The sequence below is a fragment of the Sceloporus undulatus genome, chromosome 2 (genome assembly GCF_019175285.1).
Source record: "Sceloporus undulatus isolate JIND9_A2432 ecotype Alabama chromosome 2, SceUnd_v1.1, whole genome shotgun sequence".
NCBI classification, from domain to species: domain Eukaryota; kingdom Metazoa; phylum Chordata; class Lepidosauria; order Squamata; family Phrynosomatidae; genus Sceloporus; species Sceloporus undulatus.
In genome coordinates this window covers 137,878,356-137,899,362 of record NC_056523.1, presented here as the reverse complement: position 1 = coordinate 137,899,362, position 21,007 = coordinate 137,878,356, and the positions used below count along the sequence as shown (strand labels likewise).

The 21,007-nt window shown below is 39.4% G+C and overlaps 2 protein-coding genes across 3 annotated transcripts in view; both read right to left on the bottom strand.

The window, feature by feature from the left end:
* The window catches only part of TRIM65 (tripartite motif containing 65), a 16,381-nt gene extending 14,633 nt beyond the window's left edge, over window positions 1-1,748 (bottom strand). Inside the window, exon 1 of the mRNA XM_042452376.1 lies at window positions 1,290-1,748. Coding sequence (XP_042308310.1) covers window positions 1,290-1,733 — 444 coding nt within the window. The 5' untranslated portion in view covers window positions 1,734-1,748. The remainder of the gene's footprint in view (window positions 1-1,289) is intronic.
* A 3,412-nt stretch (window positions 1,749-5,160) lies between these two features.
* Window positions 5,161-14,993, bottom strand: MRPL38 (mitochondrial ribosomal protein L38). 2 transcript variants are annotated; one of them, XM_042449273.1, is made up of 10 exons: window positions 14,858-14,950; window positions 13,918-14,073; window positions 12,306-12,485; window positions 11,563-11,697; window positions 11,263-11,471; window positions 10,388-10,460; window positions 9,377-9,422; window positions 8,342-8,500; window positions 7,575-7,711; window positions 5,161-6,223 (listed from the first exon to the last, which is right to left on the bottom strand). In XM_042449273.1, the coding sequence occupies exons 2-10, from the start codon at window positions 13,997-13,999 to the stop codon at window positions 6,087-6,089; spliced, it is 1,158 nt and encodes a 385-aa protein (XP_042305207.1). In that variant the 5' UTR covers window positions 14,000-14,073; window positions 14,858-14,950; the 3' UTR covers window positions 5,161-6,086. The 2 variants fall into 2 exon arrangements, with proteins under 2 accessions (XP_042305207.1, XP_042305208.1); XM_042449274.1 differs by lacking the exon at window positions 13,918-14,073 and having other exon boundaries at window positions 14,858-14,993.
* Window positions 14,994-21,007: the final 6,014 nt, after the last annotated feature.

Below are 21,007 nucleotides of genomic sequence, written 5' to 3'. Positions count from 1 at the left end.
ATGAAGATAAGTTGGCAAGCATGGGCTGGGTAGAGGAAATGAACAGGAAAACAAGGGCCTAATCCTATCTATATAGTTAGGTATTTTTGGCCTATAGAGAGAATTTTTGAGTTGGGTCCCCCTGTATGTAATAAGCCACCATAGCTAAAAGAAAAGTAGGCTCCACTTTTTACCAGGAAATACATATACTGTACATGCAGGGAGAACGAGCACATGCAAATCTATGGCTGGTTCCTCTCTGCTCTGGGAGAGGAGGCCAGAGGGAAATTTTGAGTGGCCATGCCTCACCTTCCCACCTCATCTCCATGGCTGCAACCCTAAGCAAGCCAAAGTTTGTGCAGGCATCAGCCGTACCATCTCAAATTACTATGTGGCCAGTTCCAGAAAGGCTTTGTGTGTGCAAATCATAGAATCATAGAGTTGGAAGAGACCACAAGGGCCACCCAGTCCAACCCAGTTCTGCCATGCAGGAACTCTCAATCTAACCACATTTTTCTTTTTTTTTACAGTCAGAACAATCCGGATCTTCAGTAGTGTGAATGCGCTGCCAAAGTGGGTTGGACTGGATGGCCCTTGCAGTCTCTTCCAACTCTATGATTCTATGAAAGCATCCCCAAGAGATGGCCATCCAGCCTCTGCTTAAAGACCTCCAAGGAGGGATACCCCACCACTCTCCGAAGGAGAGTGTGTTCCACTGTCGAACAGCCTTTACTGTCAGGAAGTTCCTCCTAATGTTGAAGTGGACTCTCTTTTCCTGTAGCTTGCATCCATTGCTCTGGGTCCTGTTCTCTGGAGCAGCAGAAAACAAGCTTGCTCCCTCCTCAATATGACATCCCTTTAAATATTTAAACAAGGCTATCATATCACCTCTTAACCGTCTCTTCTCCAGGCTAAACATCCCCAGCTCCCTAAGTTGTTCCTCATAGGGCATGGTTTCCAGACCCTTCATCATTATAGTCACCCTCCTTTGGACATGCTCCAGTTTCTCAATGTCCTTTTTGAATTGTAGTGCCCAGAACTGAACACAGTATTCCAGGTGGGGCCTGACCAAAGCAGAATAGGGTGGCACTATTACTTCCCTTGATCTAGACACTATACTTCTATCGATGCAGCCTAAAATCGCATTGACTTTTTTAGCTGCTGCATCACACTGTTGACTGATGTTCAACTTGTGGCCTATTTGGACTCCTAGATCCCTTTCACATGTAGTTTCATTTAGCTGGATGTCCCCCATCCTAAGGGATTCAGGCCCTCCTTCCACGGCCACCACCCTTTCCTGCCTTGCTTACTTCCTTCATCTTCCGCTCATCTTCAAAGAGGACTCTGCTGTGGTTCAGGCACTCCTTCACGGTGCATTCACAGCAGATGCTACGCTTCTCAGTCTTACAGTAGAGCTCCAAGGGCCGGCCGTGCCTTGGGCATTCCCTTCTTTGAACCGTGGCGGCCAGCTGTGCTCCAGGTATCTGCACTTCCCCTTGCCTGAGAAGCTCTACCAGGCTGTCCAACTGAACTGACTTGCTGAGTTCTGGCCTCTCCGGGAATGTTTTCCGGCATTCGGGGCAAGAGCAGACCTTCTGTCCAGTGGCTCCTTGTTCTTCTTTGTCCCAGTGGCTATTGATGCACTTCTCACAGAAACTGTGCCCACAAGGTGTAGTCACAGGGATGGTAAACATGTCTAAACAAATACAGCATGATAGCTTCTCCTCCAGCTTTTGTGAGCTTCCAGATGCCATTTTGACCACAGCAAGAACATCAGATGGGAAGAGAAAATGAAACCTTGGCTGGAATTTTCTTCAAGTGGGAGGGCTGGGCATAAAGTCTGATTCACTGCAAACCAACCTCTTAAAGAGACAAGCAGAAAAGACACTAAGTACAACTCTTTTCCATAAACAAGGTGTGTGTGTGTGTGGGGGGGCACACACAAGAATTTGTCCCCAACCCAGTTTGAAAGGCAGTTTTAAAAACTACAGTCACCACCTTTTTGACAAAGGACATAGGCCTCATGAAGACTGATTTCAGCTGATTTTAAGGCTCACTGCTTTGTCTTTTCCAGCATCAAATGGGATCAGTATTTCAGAACTTGTCTCCTCCCAGCTATAGCTGCCTCAGACCCAGTGTTGCCAATCGCCCTGGAAGATATTCCCGGATTGGTTCCCCAGAATTCCTCCAAATTACCTGGAAGGGGGCGGGACTTCTGGGATGGGGGCCACAAGGAAAAATAAACGGAAAGTGATTAAATTCCACAGATTCCAGGGCATTCCCTGGAAATTGGCAACAGTGCTCAGACCTGTATTCAGTTCAAGGGCTTCTTTGACTTCAGTAGCAGAGGGACATCCTCAGGTATGGTGATACGGTAGCCTCCGAAGGGGTTGCTATCCCTGCCCAATGCAGTCTTGTTTGATTTGTTTGACTTCTATCTCATGTCCTTTGGGAAATGCTTGCTACAACTAGCCTAGACTGGCAAGTTTCCCGGAGAATCTTTTTGTCTACTGCCCCCAGACTGTGGAATGACCTGCTGGAAGAGATAGGACAGCTGAAAACACTGACTGCATTTAAAACAGCATTAAAGACATCTCTCTTCCAGCAGGCCTAACCAGTCAATTTTAAATCACAACTTCTTTATTTGTATATGTGCTCTTATGAGTGAATTCTAATGATTTTGTAGTACAGTATTTTAACAGTTGGTTTTATGTATTTTCATTTTTGTGTTTTAACATGTATCTTGTCTTGAGGAGAGATAGGAAAGAGACTTATTATTATTATTATTATTATTATTTTGTTTGCTGTTTACCAGCAAAGATATTGTCCTATTGTTGTGTGCCTTCAAGTTATTTCTGACTTATGGCAGCCCTTTTAAACTTTGTGGATTTATTCTCTTGCATTATTTGCTTTTAAACCTTTCTTGGAAACTGCCTAGGGATTTGTGTTTTTAGACTGTATATAGTGAGATCACTTAAATAAAATATACTGAAACAAAACAAGCAGAACCACCACTAAAGGGGAAAAACTTTACAAGTCTTTAAAAGAAATTAACTCCATGGTTTCTTACTGAATAGAAAACCAATTCATTTGAGATGTGGTGCTGGAGAAGATACCATGGCTGAGGTGATACCATGGACAGTCAAAAAGACAAACAAATGGGTCCTAGAACAGACCAAGCCTGGAACCCCGCTGGAAGCCAGGATGATCAAGCTGAAGCTGATCATTCTTTGGCCACATTATGAGACTGACATTAATCATTTGAAAAGACAAAGATGGAAGGATGTAGAAAGAGAGGAAGACCGCACGCTAGATGGACAGACTCTATTAGGGAGGCCACAGATATGAAATCACTGTACAGGACCTAAGAGGAGCAGTGGAAGATGGGGAGTCTTGGAGATGTCTCACCTGCAGAGTTGCTATGACTTGGGATTGACTCAAAAACAGTTAACAAAATTAAATAATTTGCTCTTGGTTGTTTTCTCTGGGTGCATCTTTTATTCCATCTCATTCTAGCCACAATGTCAATCGGCTTTTAATCATACTGCTTAGCAAACTCAAAATGACTTTAAAAAGCACAATGTATTCAAATGTGCCATGAAACAGTCCAGCACAATCTTCGAAAACACAAGTGCCTTGTGAGATGAGACTTATTCAGAAGAGGCTAAACAGCCAGATGCTCTTGAAGAACTAACAAAGAAGACATTATACCGACAATTATTTGCTGGTAATCAGATATACATAAAAACACCTGAATTTGGTTATATTTCTTTGTTATGAAACCACATGTAACAGCTCTATCACCCATGTGATTGGCTGCCTAGATTAGTATACATCTCCCAATCTTGTGGGAGAGTTCTATTAAGTGTATTAATGTGTTCACCTTGAACCTACTTATATATTCCATTGAGTGGTCCTGTATGTCCCATTGAATAGTCCACTATTATGGAAAATATTATCCCTTATTCATATTCATTTTTTCAGCACTGTTCATTATTTGAAAAAAAAAATACCATGTTTCTCCATAGTAATTTTCTAAAACAAAGTAGTCATAACTGTCTCAAATCATTTATGGGGAATGTGTTCCATTTCCAAGCACAACTTAACTTCTTTCCCAGCTTTATTTGTTCAGAGATAACCTGTGAGTTGCCTACCTGTGAGTTTGAGAATGTGGCTTTCCCAAGGTCATCCAGTGGGCTTCCATGGCTGAGCGGGGATTCAAATACTAATCTCTGGTCAGTCCAATGCTCAAACCATAGTGGCCTTATGTATTATTTGCACCCTCTCCTAATTTTTCTGTACTGCCTTGGCTATGTAGACACCTCATCCATCTGGAAGCTTGGAATTCAGATTAAACTCAAGGGAAAATATCCATTATTTTCAACATATGTACTGTATATTCATTTCTTCAGTAAACCTTTTCCAGTTAGCCATTATAGTTTAGAGCTGTGATTCCCAAACTTTGGACCTCCAGATATTTTGGTCTTTAGAATGCCTGATACGGTGAAGCTGGCTGGAGCTTCTGGGAGCTGAAGTCCAAAACACCTGGAGGACCAAAGTTTGGGAACCACTGGTTTAGAGGAATCCTTCCTTTCAGTCAGGTTGGAATATTACTATCCTGAAAAATTCTGTCATTTGTAAAGCAGTGTGCAATGTATATGCAGCCTGTTGTGATTAGAGAGCTCAACTAGGATATAGGAAATCCAGAGTCAGGTCCCCACTGAGCTATGGAACCCACCAGGTCCCCATTGACCAGGCACTGAACTTCATCCTAGGGCTCTTGTAATTATAGAATGAGGAAGAAGAGAACCATGTACACCACCTTGAGCTCAATGGAGGAAAGGCACATTATTAAATGTAACAAACAAAACAAACTAGCCTCTCCAAGGATCTCTCTTCACTTTTCTTTGGCACAGTATTTCTATACTCTGCTACACTGTACAGACTGTAAAATCTACTTGTAAAGAACAAGTAGACAATACTTTATTCTTAATATTTATAATCTGTAAATGAATACCTTGCAAGTAAATATTTTTAAAAGGTAGAGGGCCCATGAGTTTGATAGCCCATTCTAAATAAGAACTGTCAAACTTCATAATGATACCTATTAAGTTATAGGTGCAGGTAGGACAATGCTTTGCCAAAAGACAAGACACAAATTCAAGTTTTGGAACCAGATTGTTGCATTCACAAAATTAGGTGGTTGCATCATTTATTTACTTTCTACATCCAGCATGAACTCTTTTGTTTCCTCAGATGATCCTATGCTCCAAGAATTAAGAAAAGCACTAACTCGCCAACAATCATGGGCTTTTAGAAGTTATTCTAATAAACAGAAGACAGACATCCAGATTTTTTAAAATTTCATTTGTCCTCTGGTACTGTTCATGAGTCTGCAGGACTTGAGCAGAGAAGCGAAGGACTGGGAGTCTTGGAGACGTCTCATTCACAGGGTTGCCAAGAGCCAACATAAGGGCAGTTAACAACAAACAACTGTTCAAACCATGTAAACATATAGCTACACTCATGCCTGTTTAATTCTTAAAGTTGCAAGACCAAAAAATATACCAGAAGACTCCTGTCGAACATTGCTCTCATGCTGTCAAATGGAAATTGCTTTCTATTGTGATTTTTTTAGTTACATTTTTTTACATTTTTAAAATTAAAGACACACTGCCCAGCATTTCTGCAGTGACCAGACAGTTTTTAAACATTTCATGAACTATCTGATCTAATTCTGATGAGAGCACTTTGCTTATATGGTTCAACAGATCACTGATAAAGCCATCTATCTGCCTAACTTTGAAAAATATAGTGGGTCCTGAGAGTAGGTCAGAAGCACATTTTTTAAACTGTCCTAGACCTATTGGCATAGCTAGACTGCTTCTTGTGACAAGTCTTCTGAGACAAGCACAAGTTAGAAGTCAGTTATATCTTTCAAATGGTGAAAAATGACTGACGATTTGAATCCAATCCAATATCATCCTACACAAGCTCTGGCACTTCCACTGCTTGATCAGACGCATGAACCAATCTCTGGAAGGACGTCTTGTTACATCATGGAGGATTTGTCCAGGGGCCTCTTGACAAGGAGAGCAGCAAACACCTCAGTAAATTCCATAGGTAAGTTCATCACTGTCCCTGTATCTGTCCAAATACCTCAGAGGCTGAAGATGTGGAAATTTCTTCTGTCTAGGGTGATATTTGGGTGGCCGTACAAATTCGAACACTGGTTCTTTCATATCTGTAAGAGGCAGACAGAATGTTATCTCAAAATCTGAAAACACGGAAAGCAGTTATCTTAAGCATCCTCCAGTTTAGGCATCACTTTTTTCTAACACAAAATGTAACGAATTGTCCTTTAACCGGATAGCGTTTTCCTGTCTTTAGTTTATACTTACCTCTTGCTTTTTTTCCCTTTGCAATCACCATTCTTAATAAATTCTACGGAATTCCAACAGTACCTCCAGTTGTCAACAAACTGATGTTGGTCCATAGCTACTTTTTGCTAGTTTCCATCTGTTCTGGACTTGTAAGCTAGACAGCACTAGAAAATCTGATCGAAATGAGTCTGATCTGCTATCTATTAATGGCTGATCAAAACATACAGCCAAGTGATATCCAACCTGCCAACAGCACATAACATGGCCGGAACACAATACCAATACAGGCTTGGGCCAACAAGATAGTAAAAAGTCAATGAACGCTGCATAAAGTTCGCCTGTATATGAGGCTGTAGATTTCTCAGTCAGATGTTTCAAGATGAGTCCCTGGTCCAACGTTGAATGACCAGGTAAAAAGCCTGCTTGTTCCTCTCTAGCAGGATGTTACCTTGCTCTAACCAGTCCTGTAACTTAAAGTACAAGTGTCTGTCGTATAATTTATTAACTATACTCAGTAGAATAATCGGCCTGTAATTCACTGGGTCCGAGTGATCATCTTTCTTATAGATGGAGATCACTATAGCTGCTGCCCTATCAATGGGAAAGACAGCTGTTCGATCAATCCATGTAAACAGATGTGCTAATATTGGTGCCCACCATTTTAAATTCCTCTTTAACAGCTCTGGAGAGATATTGTCGCATCCTGCAGCCTTACCTGGCTTTAATAGAGCAATAAGTTTCAGAATCTCTGATTCTGTAACAGGTGGCCATTCTGGTATATTACTGATGACATTCAAATTATCACAATTACTAAATTGTTGTTTTGTATAAATCCTACTAAAGAATGATTCTCATTTTGTCACTGATATGTAACAGTCTGCCCTTAAGTTAGATTTTTTTGTGTTACCCATTACTATTTTCCAAAATGCGGAAGAGTCGTGGGATTTACAGGCACAGATTAACAAATACCACTCTTCTGGGATAAAAAAAATCAACACACACTTATACAAAACCCCAGACTTTTGAACTGATCTGATTGGAGTTGAATATCTGAAATACACAAGCAGTTCCAGATTCTGTAAAATCTCAATTTTTAAATTTGGAATACCCATCAAAAAAGACACATGCTTAATACAATTAATCTGTTCGGGTATTTTTATTTCTAACCACAGAGTTTTGATGCAGAATTTTAATAGATGGTCTAATACTTACTGAGTAGGTAATGGAAGACCTGTGTAACAGAACCATCCCAGTGACACTGGAAAAATGACAACCCTGCTGGTGTCATGTTACTTTGATGTTTCTTATAGAAATCAAATGTCTTGAAGGTTCTCATCTTGAGGCTGTGGCTGCAGAGAGGAGAGAGAAAATAGAGTCAATAGATCCCTTCTGTTGTCCTCTTTTGCTATTGTGATTACACTATTCAAACCAGCTTCAGGTTTATTCTGTAAGTAAAAGAGATCTGCAAAATTACACATCTGCACCGACAGTGAAAGCACGTGAATGTGAATTTTAAATGAATTTTAGATGTGGATTGTTTTAATATAAGCACATCTTATTTGTTCATTTAAATTGATGTGTGTTTTAACCAATGTGCTTTATCTGATGCTGTTGTTTGTTAACTGTTATTGTCCCTCACATCGATCCATGGGGAGAGGCAGGTAATAAATATCATTAATATAGAATATTACCTCTCAGCATGTTATTTAGCATTAAAATTCCAAGATTTCAAAAAGTACCACCCAATCCAGAAAAGTTTCAACATTTAAAATTGATTTTGAGACCCTTTTTTTGGCTTTTTGTTGAGTTGTGCTATGCTCCAATGTTTCTCCTATACCATTAATTAATCTATTGTCTAAAATGCAGGGAATACCAATTGTTCACAATATCTCCTTAACAAACCAGTCACTGGCTGCTTTTCTCAAAGCAGATGGAAGCAGAAAGTGATCCCACTTTAATTATACCAAGTGAAGACTTACCATGGTTTTGGTCGTACATCTTCAGTGAAATCAACTGTCTGCAGCTGCTTGAAAAGAAGGAAGACATACCGATGGTATCCAGTTCCTTTGGCAGGGAATGCAGGGAAGTAATGGCATATCTCTTCACCTGCCTCTACATTGTTACCGGGAATGTTTGTCCTATATGTATAAAATAAGATTCAAAAGCATCTTTGTCTCCAATTACATATATGAACAAGCACAGAATAAGTCTTATGGTCACTGAAATTCCCCATGCTCAAAAGTGGCTTGCTACATGAACAAATAGCATTAAATCAGTTAATTTGAAACTACAGTACCATATATACTTGACTATAAATCGACCTCATGTATAAGCTGAGGGCAGGTTTTGGGGCCAAAATCATCAATTTTGACATGACCCATGGATAAGTTGAGGGTAAAACTTAAGGGCATGTAACAAAGGATATGAAGGAGGAAGCAAAGGGAAATGATGCCAAAGAACTTACAAAATTCCAACAAGTGTAACTGTTTGTTCTCACACTAAAGTCTGGTTGGATGAGAGAGTAGAGCGGGGTAAGAGCTTCCAGGACAGATTATATTCTTGCCATTCACCAGGGGATGGTTCCATTTTTAAATAAGAGTTAAAGTACAAGTCTGACATTGACCCGTGGATAAGTCAACTCAGGTTTTTGGAGTCAATTTTTGACTGAAATTTTTAGACTTATACATGAGTATATACAGTATGTTTTATGGAAGCCTAGGGTCCCACAATGAAAAGAGCAATTGATTCATGATGGATAAACGTCCCTTAAAAAAGCTGTTTTCACTTCACCTCCTTTATTTTGCAAGCTCATAGCTGGCAAAAGCAAGAGCAGCAAAACAACATCCAACATTACTGCCCCTTTTGGGAGGCTTGGACCACATGTGGTCACACACTAACATTTGTTACACAGACCATTCAAAGTTGCTCAATAGTAGGGTGGTAGCTGAATAGTGAAATTTATCCAAAAGTCTAAAACTTATGGTAATGGAAAAACAGTAGTAAGCAATACTCACACCAACCAGTGCACATACTCCATATTGGTATCACGCAAGTGCCCATCTGTGGATATAACACATAAAGAAACTCAGTTAATAGCCACTTATTTCTGTATAATTACATACTATGGCTTTCTTGTATACTTTCTGGTGTAAAATTTACTATTCTTTGGCTGTACCATGCTTTAAAAAAGAGAAGGGACAAATGTGGCTTCTGGTCAGTGTTTATGGCCTCAGACTCCCTTCAACCAGTCACTCCAGGCCTATTGAAAGCTCTCAACTTTTAAAAAAAAATGGTGCAATTTTCAGACAAAAGTAACCCACAAACAAAACCCCTTCAAAATACCTTAATTCCAGTTAGTCTTGGGGGTTATTTTGGAACTGCATTGCTGGCAAAACTGGGCTTGCTAGAAGCATTTTCCAGTTGAAACAGCTTTTAGGGGGATTTTTTTTTAAGTGAAGTCTGTTGGGCTGGAGGGCTTGCACAATTCTTACCCATTTTAAGCAAAAGTAGCTGCTTGCAGAAGGCTGTTCCACAATTTTATAGTTCTGCACAACAAAAGCAGGAATGATTAATTCCAAGTTAAACAAGACCTGCTAAATATGTAGCTTCCCAGAAGGATTGACTTCACATTAACTACTCAATAGAACTGAAATTTTTGTTTGCCAAGAGAAAATTCAGTTTCTCTATAGCCTTTCAGAACAAAGCTTGTTGTTGTTACTACAGAGCTTGTACAGTGCGGCCGCGTCATATGCAGGTGTGTAGATGCACTGGAAGAAGTGTTGGTGCACCTCAGAAGGAGTAATGGTGTGCGCGCAGACCCACTGCTTTTAATGAAGCTCGAGCATATGTGGAATTCCCCTTAGGTGGTGTGTGTCCAGAACGGATCCCCTGCATAAGGGAAAGGCCTGCTGTACTTAAAATTGTATCTTGGGGAAGGAAGAAGACAATTTTTTTTTTAATTCTATGACTTGCTCTTTGGCAAGACAACATACTAAGGAAGCATGCTCAGAAGAGTTTGCACTCACCTAGATTAGTAAGCAACAGGGTCCACAGGGTTCCTTCCGCAGCTTCATATGAGACTTTGGGAGGATTATAAGCCTGAATAGGAAAATAAGACAGTGACTGCAAGAAAGACTTCAGTCTACAGTTCTTAGCCTTACTAGTTTACATTTCTTTTGGTTACTATTCTGACAAGTACTTCCATTTCAAACTTGCAACAGACTATTCACATTATTTCTCCTAGTAGCTTAACATTAGTCTATCATACAATAAAGTGGTGAAGGAAGGGCTTTTACAGTCAGTTTTCCATATCCACAGATTTTTCATCTACGGATTCAAGCATTCACGGTTTGAAAATATTTAAAAAATATATACATTCCAAAAAGCAAGCCTGATTTTTCCATTTTATCTTACTTAATGGGACTTGTATATTCATGGGTTTTGGTATCCATGGGTGGTCCTGGACCAAACGCTGCTTTTCATGGTGGTGGTGATATGCAATTGCATGAGCCAAGCATGACGATGTAGGATTCCAACTATAGAGTGTGTATCACAACTAAAATTTTGAAGTATTCTTAGGCGCTATTGGATTAGGCAAAAATAGGGATGCTTCCTCAGTGAGAAATAATCCAGTTTGACACTACTTTAACTGCCATGGCTCAGTGTAAAGGAATTCAGGGAAATGTAGTTTATTGTAGCACCAGAGCTCTCTGATAGAGAAGGCTAAATCTCACTGAAGTACAATTCTTGGACTTCCATAGCATCAAGCCATGGTAGTTAAAGTGGTGTCAAACTGGATTATTTCTGCAGCGTGAATGCAACATGTGAAATACTCAAGATTCTCCTCCCTCCCTCAAAACAACTATTAAAGTGGCCACAGCTTTTACACTACCCAACATACCTCGGTGGGTGTAACTATATTCCCATGATAAACAGGCATAACATAATCCTCATCTTGATCATATTCCACTTTTAGAAGAACTCGGGGAACAAATGTGGCATCATCAAACAAATCCCGATACAGTCCATAGTGTTCTGCTATTTGCTGTCTGTGATATGGGCCACTGGTTTTCTCCCATTCAGCCTTGACATCATCTAGTGGAATCAACACTGCAAGCAGAAACAGAACAATAAGGAAAACTTGGCAAAGATCTAGTGAATACAAAAGAAACAGATGTGGCTGGAGGCATAACAAACATACATTTCCCAAGGCGGGATGCTCTTTCCAGTTCAGCATTATTAAGGTTCTGTGCCCTTATTGCTTTTCTCTCTTTACGTTTGTTTCTCCATGATTGTAGATGATAAGGTAGACCAATATTTATCTTTGCCTCTTCATCTAGGGTTAAAAAAAGAGAGGAGGTTGGGAGAAAGAGAGAGAAAAACAAACAAAATAAACATCAGAATGTATTTTCTACCTATAGTTATGCTAGGGAACAAATAAAAAATGGCTGAGAAGCTGGATATGCCGTATACTAGCACTCAGGAATGCATATCATTCAGAGTAGTAAAATTAGCTCTGATCCAGATCCTCTGATCTGGATTGAATCAAAGTATTTGCACCTGTATGCTTGTATGAATTCTGCTTTAAAATAACAAATACATTGCAGAGGCCTAGTACAAGGCTGTCAGCTTCTAGTCATTTTGTTTGTTTGTTTTTTGACAAGCAAGGGTAGTTCTGTTTCACTTTTGTATGTTTAACTTCCTCCACCCCCTTTCCCACATGCAACCCTTCATCTGAGTAAAGGTTATTAATAAAAACCACTTATGGCCTGATCCTATAGATTTTTATAAGAGATAGCTTCCACTGCATTTCATAAGTCTTGTTCCTGACTAAGTACAGTACACAGAATTGAACTTTCTACACAGAAAAGAAAGCATTGGCATACAGGGAATGGGGAAAATAAAACAGGAGTAGGTCTTTGTGTCTGGGTATTGGCTGAGTACCTTGCTTTGGAGTGATGTGCTTCTTGTAGGTTGACCACCAATGAGGCTTCTTACTTTCCTTTTCTGCTTCCTTGAAATAACGAGTGAAGATGCGGTACTTTTCTAGTGCTTCCAAATTACTCACATCAATGTGTTCATTCGGCATTGGTCCCAGGGGCACCCCCAGTTTGTGGAGAACAACTGAAGACAAAATTATTTTATAAATGTACATATCTTACTATCAGCACAGCTGGACATCTACCATTTAAGTGAAATTATCCCAAGAGCAATGGAAAAAAGAGAGAGAGAGAGAGAGAGAGAGAGAGAGAGAAACAACATAAAGCTGATGACAAAATGGTGGTGTCACATGTTTTAGACAGTTCTATCAATACAAGCCATGAGAGATTTGTATGTTAGCAGCTACTGGTTTGCAGTGCATAACAAGAACAATGATGAGGTATCATTGATCTTTTTAGTACCATTTGTTGTTATGTGCCTTCAAGTCATTTCTGAGTTAGGCGACTCTAAGGTGAACCTATCACATGGTTTTCTTGGTATGATTTGTTCAGAGATTTGCCATTGCCTTCTTCTGAGGCTGAGAGAGTGTGACTTGTCCAAGGTCACCCAGTGGGTTTCATGGCCCAGCTGGGAACTGAACCCTGGTTTCCAGAGTCACAGCCCAACACTCAAACTGCTGCTGTTACATATTTACAAAGGTACAAAAGTCTTTTCCATTACCAGTTTGCTTGTGTTTTTTTAAGTGAGTAAATAATCTGCCTCTAAATTCAAATGTTTTAAAGGTATGCATCCTCTGAGCCTGTGAAGTAAAATTCACCACAGATTGGTATAACAGAAGCTGAGCTAAAAGTACTTAAGCCCCAAAGCAGTAATGAAAAGAATAATTCCACTTTTGTTATTGAGATCTGTCAAGAAACAGCACAGTTTCAGAACTGCACTGAGGAAACCATACCCACTGAAAATGGGGGTATCTACCCCCTTTTTAAAAAAAGCAAGGCATCCAAATGCTGCCTCTACAGTCACAGTAGGCAAGCATCACTACTTCTTTTGAAAAGCAAAGCAAAAAGAGATCATCCCAAACAGAAGCAAGGGAGGAAAGCTTGTGTCTAGAAAGGCTTATGGTAGGATTATAAGTTTCAGGTAATGTGATTTCTGTGATTTTGTCATGGACAAAATGCTGTAACACCCAGCTTGCAGAGTGTGCTCCTGAACCTTATAGTTTGTTTGTTTTAAAGGCACTGGATTTATTTGCACTCCAGAATTAATGCAGTTTGACACCGCTTTAACTGTCATGGCTCCATCCTATGGAATCCTGGGATTTGTAGTTTGTTGTAGCACCAGTGTTTTCTGACCAGTGTTGCCAATCTGGTGACTTTCACACAAAAATGGGTACTTTTCAGAGCCTTTGGTGTGATTTTGGTGATTGGTTTTAATGGTAATTTTGAGAGTTGAAATAAGTATTTGGTGAGATATGGGGGGGATTTGGTGAGTTTTGGCCAAACGTTTGGGGAATTATCTTCGAGGCTTGTTGGCAACACTGTTTCTGACCATTTTAAATATGTAAAATCAGTTGCCTTGTAAATATCTTATAAAGGAAAAAGAAGTTTGTAAATACCAAGCTTGTGGCGGCCAATGATCTCACAAAACAACAAATCCCAGAACTCTGTAGCATGAAGCCATGGCAGTTGAAGCGGCATCAAAGCGCATTATTTCTGCAGTGTAGATGCAGCCACAGTTTTGCTTTTGGTCTGATTTGGTTCTCATTCAGTTCCTGTGGGGAATACAATTTTATTTATTTCATTTCATTTACGTATGCTGCCTTTCTCCCAGAAAGGGTTCCAAGGTGGCTCATCACAAGATTCAAACAACAACAACAACAACAACAACAATAATAAATTACAATAAAAATGTAAAAACAATTAAAATAACCCAGTTAAAAACTAGATGTTACTGGGGGGGGGGGAAACCCCTAGGATGTTAGTATACTGTATTTTTAATTCATTAAGTAGTGGCACAGCTTTGGAGGGTAAATGTGTATTGAAAAGCCCCTCGTCATCCTCAAGTGGGGCTTAAATGAGTGCAAAAATATAAAACATATAAACAATATAAATAGAATAAATATAATATACAATATATAATATAGATAATAATAATAATAATAATAATTTATTTATTTACTTATTTATTTATTTATATATATATATCCTGCCTCTCCCGTTTTGGGGATGGAGGTGGGTAACTACAAAGTTTGTACAGCACACAACATACAATACAAGACACAACATATAAAACATAAGATACATATAAATAAAATATATAACAAATACAAATAAAATATATATTAACTATAGATAAAATATAATTAAATATAAATAAAACATAATTAATAAAAATAAAAGTATAATATATATAATAAAGATAAATAAAAAGATAAATAAACTCGTGGATTGAAAGGAGTGAAAGGAGCGTTCGCCTTCCAGGGGCAGCCGAGGAGGAGAACCAAAGCCAGGCTCCCGGTCTCTCTTCCCTGAAGCGAGGGAGAAGCCTCCGCTCACCGCTAGTACTGAAGCCTCGCCCCATCCGCATCCTATGGAGCAACGCGCTCAGGACGGGCGCCGCCATTTTGCCGCTTCCTGCCTCGGTCGGAAGGCCCCGCCCCCATTCAAGGCCCCGGTCCGGAGACAGCTTGGCGCCCCCTTGATGACGTAACGCAGCGAGGGTTGTCTTCCGTAATGCCTGCCTAACAGTATTAAAACAAGAGACTTGTGGAGCACATTGCCAGCATGTGTGTGTATAATGTCAATATGTTTAATATTATGTTAATATGTTTATTATAGATAGAGAGAGTGTTATGGCAACATATATGTTTTGTTATGTTAATATGTTTATTATAGATACACACAGAGAGAAAGAGAGTCTTATGGCAAAATATATAATTTCTAATATATAATACCATAGGTTTAATGTTATGTTAATATGTTTATATGAGTGAGAGAGAGAGTTATGGCAATATATATATATATATATGTTATGTTAATATTTTATTACAGATACAGAGAGTGTGTTGTGACATACTTTGTTAAGCTAATATGTTTAATGTTATTTTAATATGTTTATTATATATACAGAGAGAGAGTGTGTTATGACAATATATTTTTTTGTTATCTTAATGTGTTTATCATAGCTATACAGAGAGAAAGAGAGAGAGAGATGGAGAGTGTTATGATTTTATGTTATGTTAATATGTTTATTATAGATACAAGGAGAGAGAGGGGGGAGTTATGGCAATATATATTTGTTACATTATGTTACTATGTTTATTAGGTTGCTCCAAGCAATCAGTCCCAGTCTGCAAAGGGACCCTCTCATACAACATGCTACAATAGTCAATCCTAGATGTTACAAATCTTTGATTTTGGGGGTTAATCGGTTTCCATGTTAGCCACAGCTGGCACCCCAACCTGTCAAAAGATCTGCCATCCTATAAAGACTATTGGAGTGACCAAGTTGGAGCTAGAATATCTTCTAGGGTTGCCATAATTGTCCACTAAAACCTGGGACAAAATGTAGGACAAATTCGAGACCAAACTGTAGGACAACTGCAGGACAAAACTCAACCCAAAATGTAGGACATTTAAGGTCCTCCATTTTTTAAAAAATGTCCTACATTTTGGGCTGAGTTTTGTCCTGCAGTTGCCCTGCAGTTTGGTCTAGATTTTGTTCCATATTTTGTCCTGGGTTTTAGTGGACAATTATGGCAACCCTACGATGATCTGGTATTATCATTACCATTTTGCAGGTGTGTGTGGAAAGGAAGACTGAGAAATAGGACAGCAATTATAAGTACCTTATAATATGGGCCAGTGTCGTTGTTATCCCTACACTATAGGCTGCCAGTGAGAGTGGATTACAACAACTTTGTATTGTAGTCTAACGTTACCTCAGTTTTGCTGGTGGCAGGAGGGGAAATAATAATAATAATAATAATAATAATAATAATTTATTTCCCCCCCTCTCCTCAAGGCTCGAGGCAGGGTACATGTTAAAATACAATTAAAAAGAAAACACATAAAACCAACAGTCAAAATACAAGACTATAAAACCATTAAAATACACTCATGTGATACATTCTTTAAAATATATCATTTAAAAGTTATGATTTAAAATTGACTGGGTAGGCCTGCTAGAAGAGATGTGTGTTTAATATTATTTTAAATGCACTCAGTGTTTTCAGCTGTCATATCTCTTCCAGCTGGTCATTCCACAGTCTGGGGACAGCAGATGAAAAGGTCCTCTGGAAAACTGTTGCCACTCTAGTCCTGGATGGTTGGGGCAAACATTTACCAGAAGAACTGAGTGTACAGGGCAGATTGTATGGGAGAAGGCAATCCTCTTGGTAACCTGGACCCAAACTATGTAGTGTTGTCTTCTGTTACCATGTCCATATGGCAGAGAAAGGCCTGAGGAAGCCAATAGCAATAGCAAGTACATTTCTATAATGCTTATCGGTGCACTTAAGCATTCCCTAAGCAGTTTACAATGAGTAAGCTAATTGCCCCCAACAAGCTGGGTACTCATTTGGAAGGATGGAAGCCTGAGTCGGGAGAACATATTAATCAAAACCACAAATAATCAAACTGCAAAAGTCAAAGCAGCAAATGTGGAGGGCTAACTGTAGGTCCATATAGCGATGACATTGGAAACAAAGTTGCAGTAGATGCTTCTTAGTGTTGTGACTATAGTTCCCCACCAGAGGGTAATACTACAATAAGAATGGATCCAGAATGATGTGAAATTTGTGGAAAACATAGAACAGGCTGCCCTGTTGGATTTTCTTGACACAAAAAGTCAAAATGCATATTCTTCAGGTTAAAAAAAACCCTGAACAAATAGAAGGAAAGCCGGTGTCATTTGACTGAGAGTTAAGATAGATATGCCTCTGATTTTAGCCATGGAGTAGCCTTAGTAAAACTGGGACAACAGCCACAGAACAGCCATAAATACCAGAAAACAATAGTGTAATTAGTTGTTGTATTTAGTTTTTAAAGCACTTCCTGTACAATATTCTCAAGAATCCTGCATTAAAGATGACATTCTGAAGGATAAATAAGGCATGTCTTTTTCTTTGGTCCCATATAGTCCAGCAATTCACAGGTGAAAAATGGGGCCTGTGCAGCCAAGTAACATCAGAGTGTGCCCAAGATGGCAAAATATACTAGTGAAAAATAGCACACAACCCAAGAGAGGCTGCAGCAGTTTGCTTTTGCCTGACTTTACTGGGAAGGAGCACAATCTGCCCCCTCGTCCCCACCCTGAGTGCAAACTGCTTTTGGACTCTGAGCTCAGTTTGAACTCAGTGGAAGTAAACCAAGGACAGAGCAACTGAAAAAGTAGCACAACATATTAAGACCTCATTGGGTTATTTGGGGGTTATTTTCTCTTCTAAAGTTACCTCTATTTACTTTGTTGATGATGCCATTTTGACAACAAAGAAAGCACCAATCAGAATATATTGGGATGCCCCTGGTATATACAAGTAGGGCCTCACAAATGTGTATTTGAAAAGGAACCTTCAAAGCTCTCCCTTCCCAGAGAGGAGCTGCCCAGAATGAGTAGGCACCAGGTGGTGAAAGTGTTAGTGAATAGGAGAGTTCTTTTATCTATTTCTTAAAGAGGTAGCAGTGTTAATCTGTTTCAGCATAAAAAACAAAGGGGAGGGGAGAGAAGGAATCTAACAGCACATTTGAGATGGGTTTATTTCAGCATGAGCGTTTGGTTTCATGTTCCAATTTTCAAAAGAATTCAGAAAAGTTTCCTACTTCAACAAGTACTTACTTTCAGGTAAGCAGAATATATTGCTTCCACAGCTCAAGGCTAACAAGCCAGCTGCTTGACAGATCCATATAATCTTAATATTCTTGAGCGTTTACAGCTACTGCCATAATTTGCATCATTATGTACGGTATTCCATTACACTCTGATCCCACCCCCACAACTATGTAACTGCATAGATACCTGTGGTGCTAATACTGCACTCTGCCAGTGTGTCTGAAAAAATTGATTGAAATCCATGAAGCTTTTACTAAATAGTCTCAAATATGCTGCTAGAGTCCTTCTGTGCCCCCTTCTATTGTATGTGAGTCTTTTTCCTTTTCCAGTTAACTGCTTTCTATTCTGCCCCGTAACCAGCAGTGAGTTTGTATTCCATGGGCACTGAATTCAATCCTCATTGGGCTGTTTGGAGGATCCTCCTAAGGAGTTTCTTCCCCCTGAAGATTTTCTATTTTAAAAATATTTATTTATTTGCATTTCTGCAAGTCTGCTAATACTTGCCTCTTTCGTTCCATACATGATGACATGTCGAGGATGAAATGTGAATTAGAATATAGATAATGAAAATGTAAGTTTCTTGTGTTTGGTATTTTCTTTAATGAATCCAATATAGTTTAAGATACAGGTCTGACTGTGAGTGTCAAGAGGCTTACGTATGCCTTGTTTCATAATAGATCATGTGTTTTTAAAGCAAATTTGTGTGAGATGAAAACCCCCAAGGTTTCCTTGTTACTTTCATAAGCGTGTTACAGACTGCCAAAATAAAGCTGCTTCGGGTCTCTTTAGAGGTATGCTGTTTAAATGATGCATGGGTCCTAAGAATCTGGAAGCTGCACCAAAGCTGCACTCCAGTGCTTAGGAATGGAGTGTGTCTTTGGCGTGACCTCTGGACTCTTAGGACCCATGCATCATTTAAACAGCATACCTCCAAAGAGACCCGAAGCAGCTTTATTTTGGCAGTCTGTAACAGGCCAATGTCAGGCCAATAAAGGTAGTATCTCTTTGACCATAGGCTGTGATTATTTCTTCCTTGGTCTCTAAAATTCCAGTTATCTTTGAACCAATTCATGTTTCATAATGGCCACCAACATTATGCTACTCCTTTTTAGATGGCAACCCTTCATAATCTTTTACAGTTGTGTGACAGGAACAGAGGTTTCATGGTGTTTTAAAAATGTTCATGCTGTTGTGCTCACAGAGCATATAATATACACAGCTTTAAAACTGAGTTTTAAGTTGTGTATATGCTGTGAACACAATAGCATAAAAGTATACAAAGATGGAGCAAATTAATAATAAGATTACCAACTGGCTGGAAAAACACTCACCAGGCCTGGGCGGCAATTGTCTTGTACATCTACCATTGACTTGGTAAGTATTCCCTATCTGATCTTTGCTGCACAAAGCAGATTAAATATTAGAAATCAGTACAGTTGTATAACCTCTGCTACTTGTCCCCTGCCCATTTTGGAGCTTAGTATGCTTCTTGGGAAAAAAATTAAGGATTACCATACCCTGCAACGGATTTGGCAGGGAACAGTCAGTCCCAAATATTCTTCCATTGTTCCACTTTTTCAGTTGTTTCTAAAATGTCCCAGTTTCTCTCTTTCTCCCACTTTCCCCCTTCATGCTCAGCTTACCTCAGTTAAAACAATTTGAGTTGAATGTGCAAAAGTTATTTGCACTCAACTCAGAAGAGGAAAGGGGACAGAAGGGGCTGTGACCATGCCCTTCCCGATAGGTTCAGGCAAAAGAAAACTGGTGCAACCTCTCCTAGCTCGTGTGTTCCTCTTCATTAATTTTTGCCATCTTAACCACTCTGATCTTTTTGGCCATGTGTGTCCTGGTTTTCATCTGTGAAATGCTGGGGGATATGAATGGCTTCCTTATCTCACACATCCTGGTAAAATGGAAGAATTCTGCTATTCTATGTTTATACATGTAGCAAAGCTCTTCCTGTGATTCACTGTGTTGTATGTTCAAAATCAAAAAAGCCTCTGCTTTTTATTAGTTTCTTGCCTTGTAGGCAGCAGTCTAAATAAGCAGTATCTGTCTCTTTGATGGAAACTAATGAAAAAAAGGCTCAATGGGACATGTGGAGATTAAATTATATTATCCGGGACAGCTGAAGGGATGAGGAGGGGAAAGGAAAGTCATTATGTCATTCTCTAAGCAGGTTGTTTTTCTTCAGTGTGGATATTATTAGCTTTCAGGCCTTAATGTGATGTGTGAGGTTTTTGTGTAAACAACAAATCACAGACCAATGTCTTTGCTAAGAAAAATATGGCTTGCTGCAGAGAAATAATGAAAATGGAAGAGGTGGAAACAGTTATTGGAGGAGAATATTAAAGTGCTTTCTGTGCATCCTATGTATTCATATCACAAAAGCTTTCTACTGGTTAGTAAACCGTCCAGTTCCCCAGCCTAACAGGGCAGTAGTTCATTTAATAACACTGCGGCTGCCTACTTAAATCACCTTTCTGTAAATGCAGTAGTTGCTGCCCCTAATAACAGCACAGTTAGAAGCTCAGAAGGCAGAGTGGTCTCTTCTTGCCACTGGCAATCCATCTCAATACTTTTGGCAAAGCAGAACAGTAAAATATGTAACCTGAAGTGTCACACTGGAGACAAAGTACTGATTCAAAGATATAGCTGTAGGGGCCTCTGCTTGTCCCATCATTGTTATCACTTTCTATGAACTCCCATACTAACACTTGCTGATTCCTCTTCTAACAGTTACTTTTGTGACTCATATGGATCCCCTTTCAAATGTGCCACTAATCACCAAGGTAACAACCACAATGCTACATCTGCTGCCCCTTAGACACTACAGTGCCTGAACTTATCAATAAATTAATCTCAGTGTAGGGACC

Bases quoted from the DNA above. Each gene is read 5' to 3' on its own strand.
- MRPL38 (XM_042449273.1), bottom strand. From the start codon at position 13,999: ATGCCGCTTCAACTGCCATGGCTTCATGCTACAGAGTTCTGGGATTTG. The intron at 11,472-11,562 runs GTATGTTTGTTA...TTCTGCTTGCAG, and splicing joins AGCATCCCGCCTTGGGAAAT to TGTTGATTCCACTAGATGAT. The intron at 6,224-7,574 runs GTAAGTATTAGA...TGCCTCTTACAG, and splicing joins GGTCTTCCATTACCTACTCA to ATATGAAAGAACCAGTGTTC.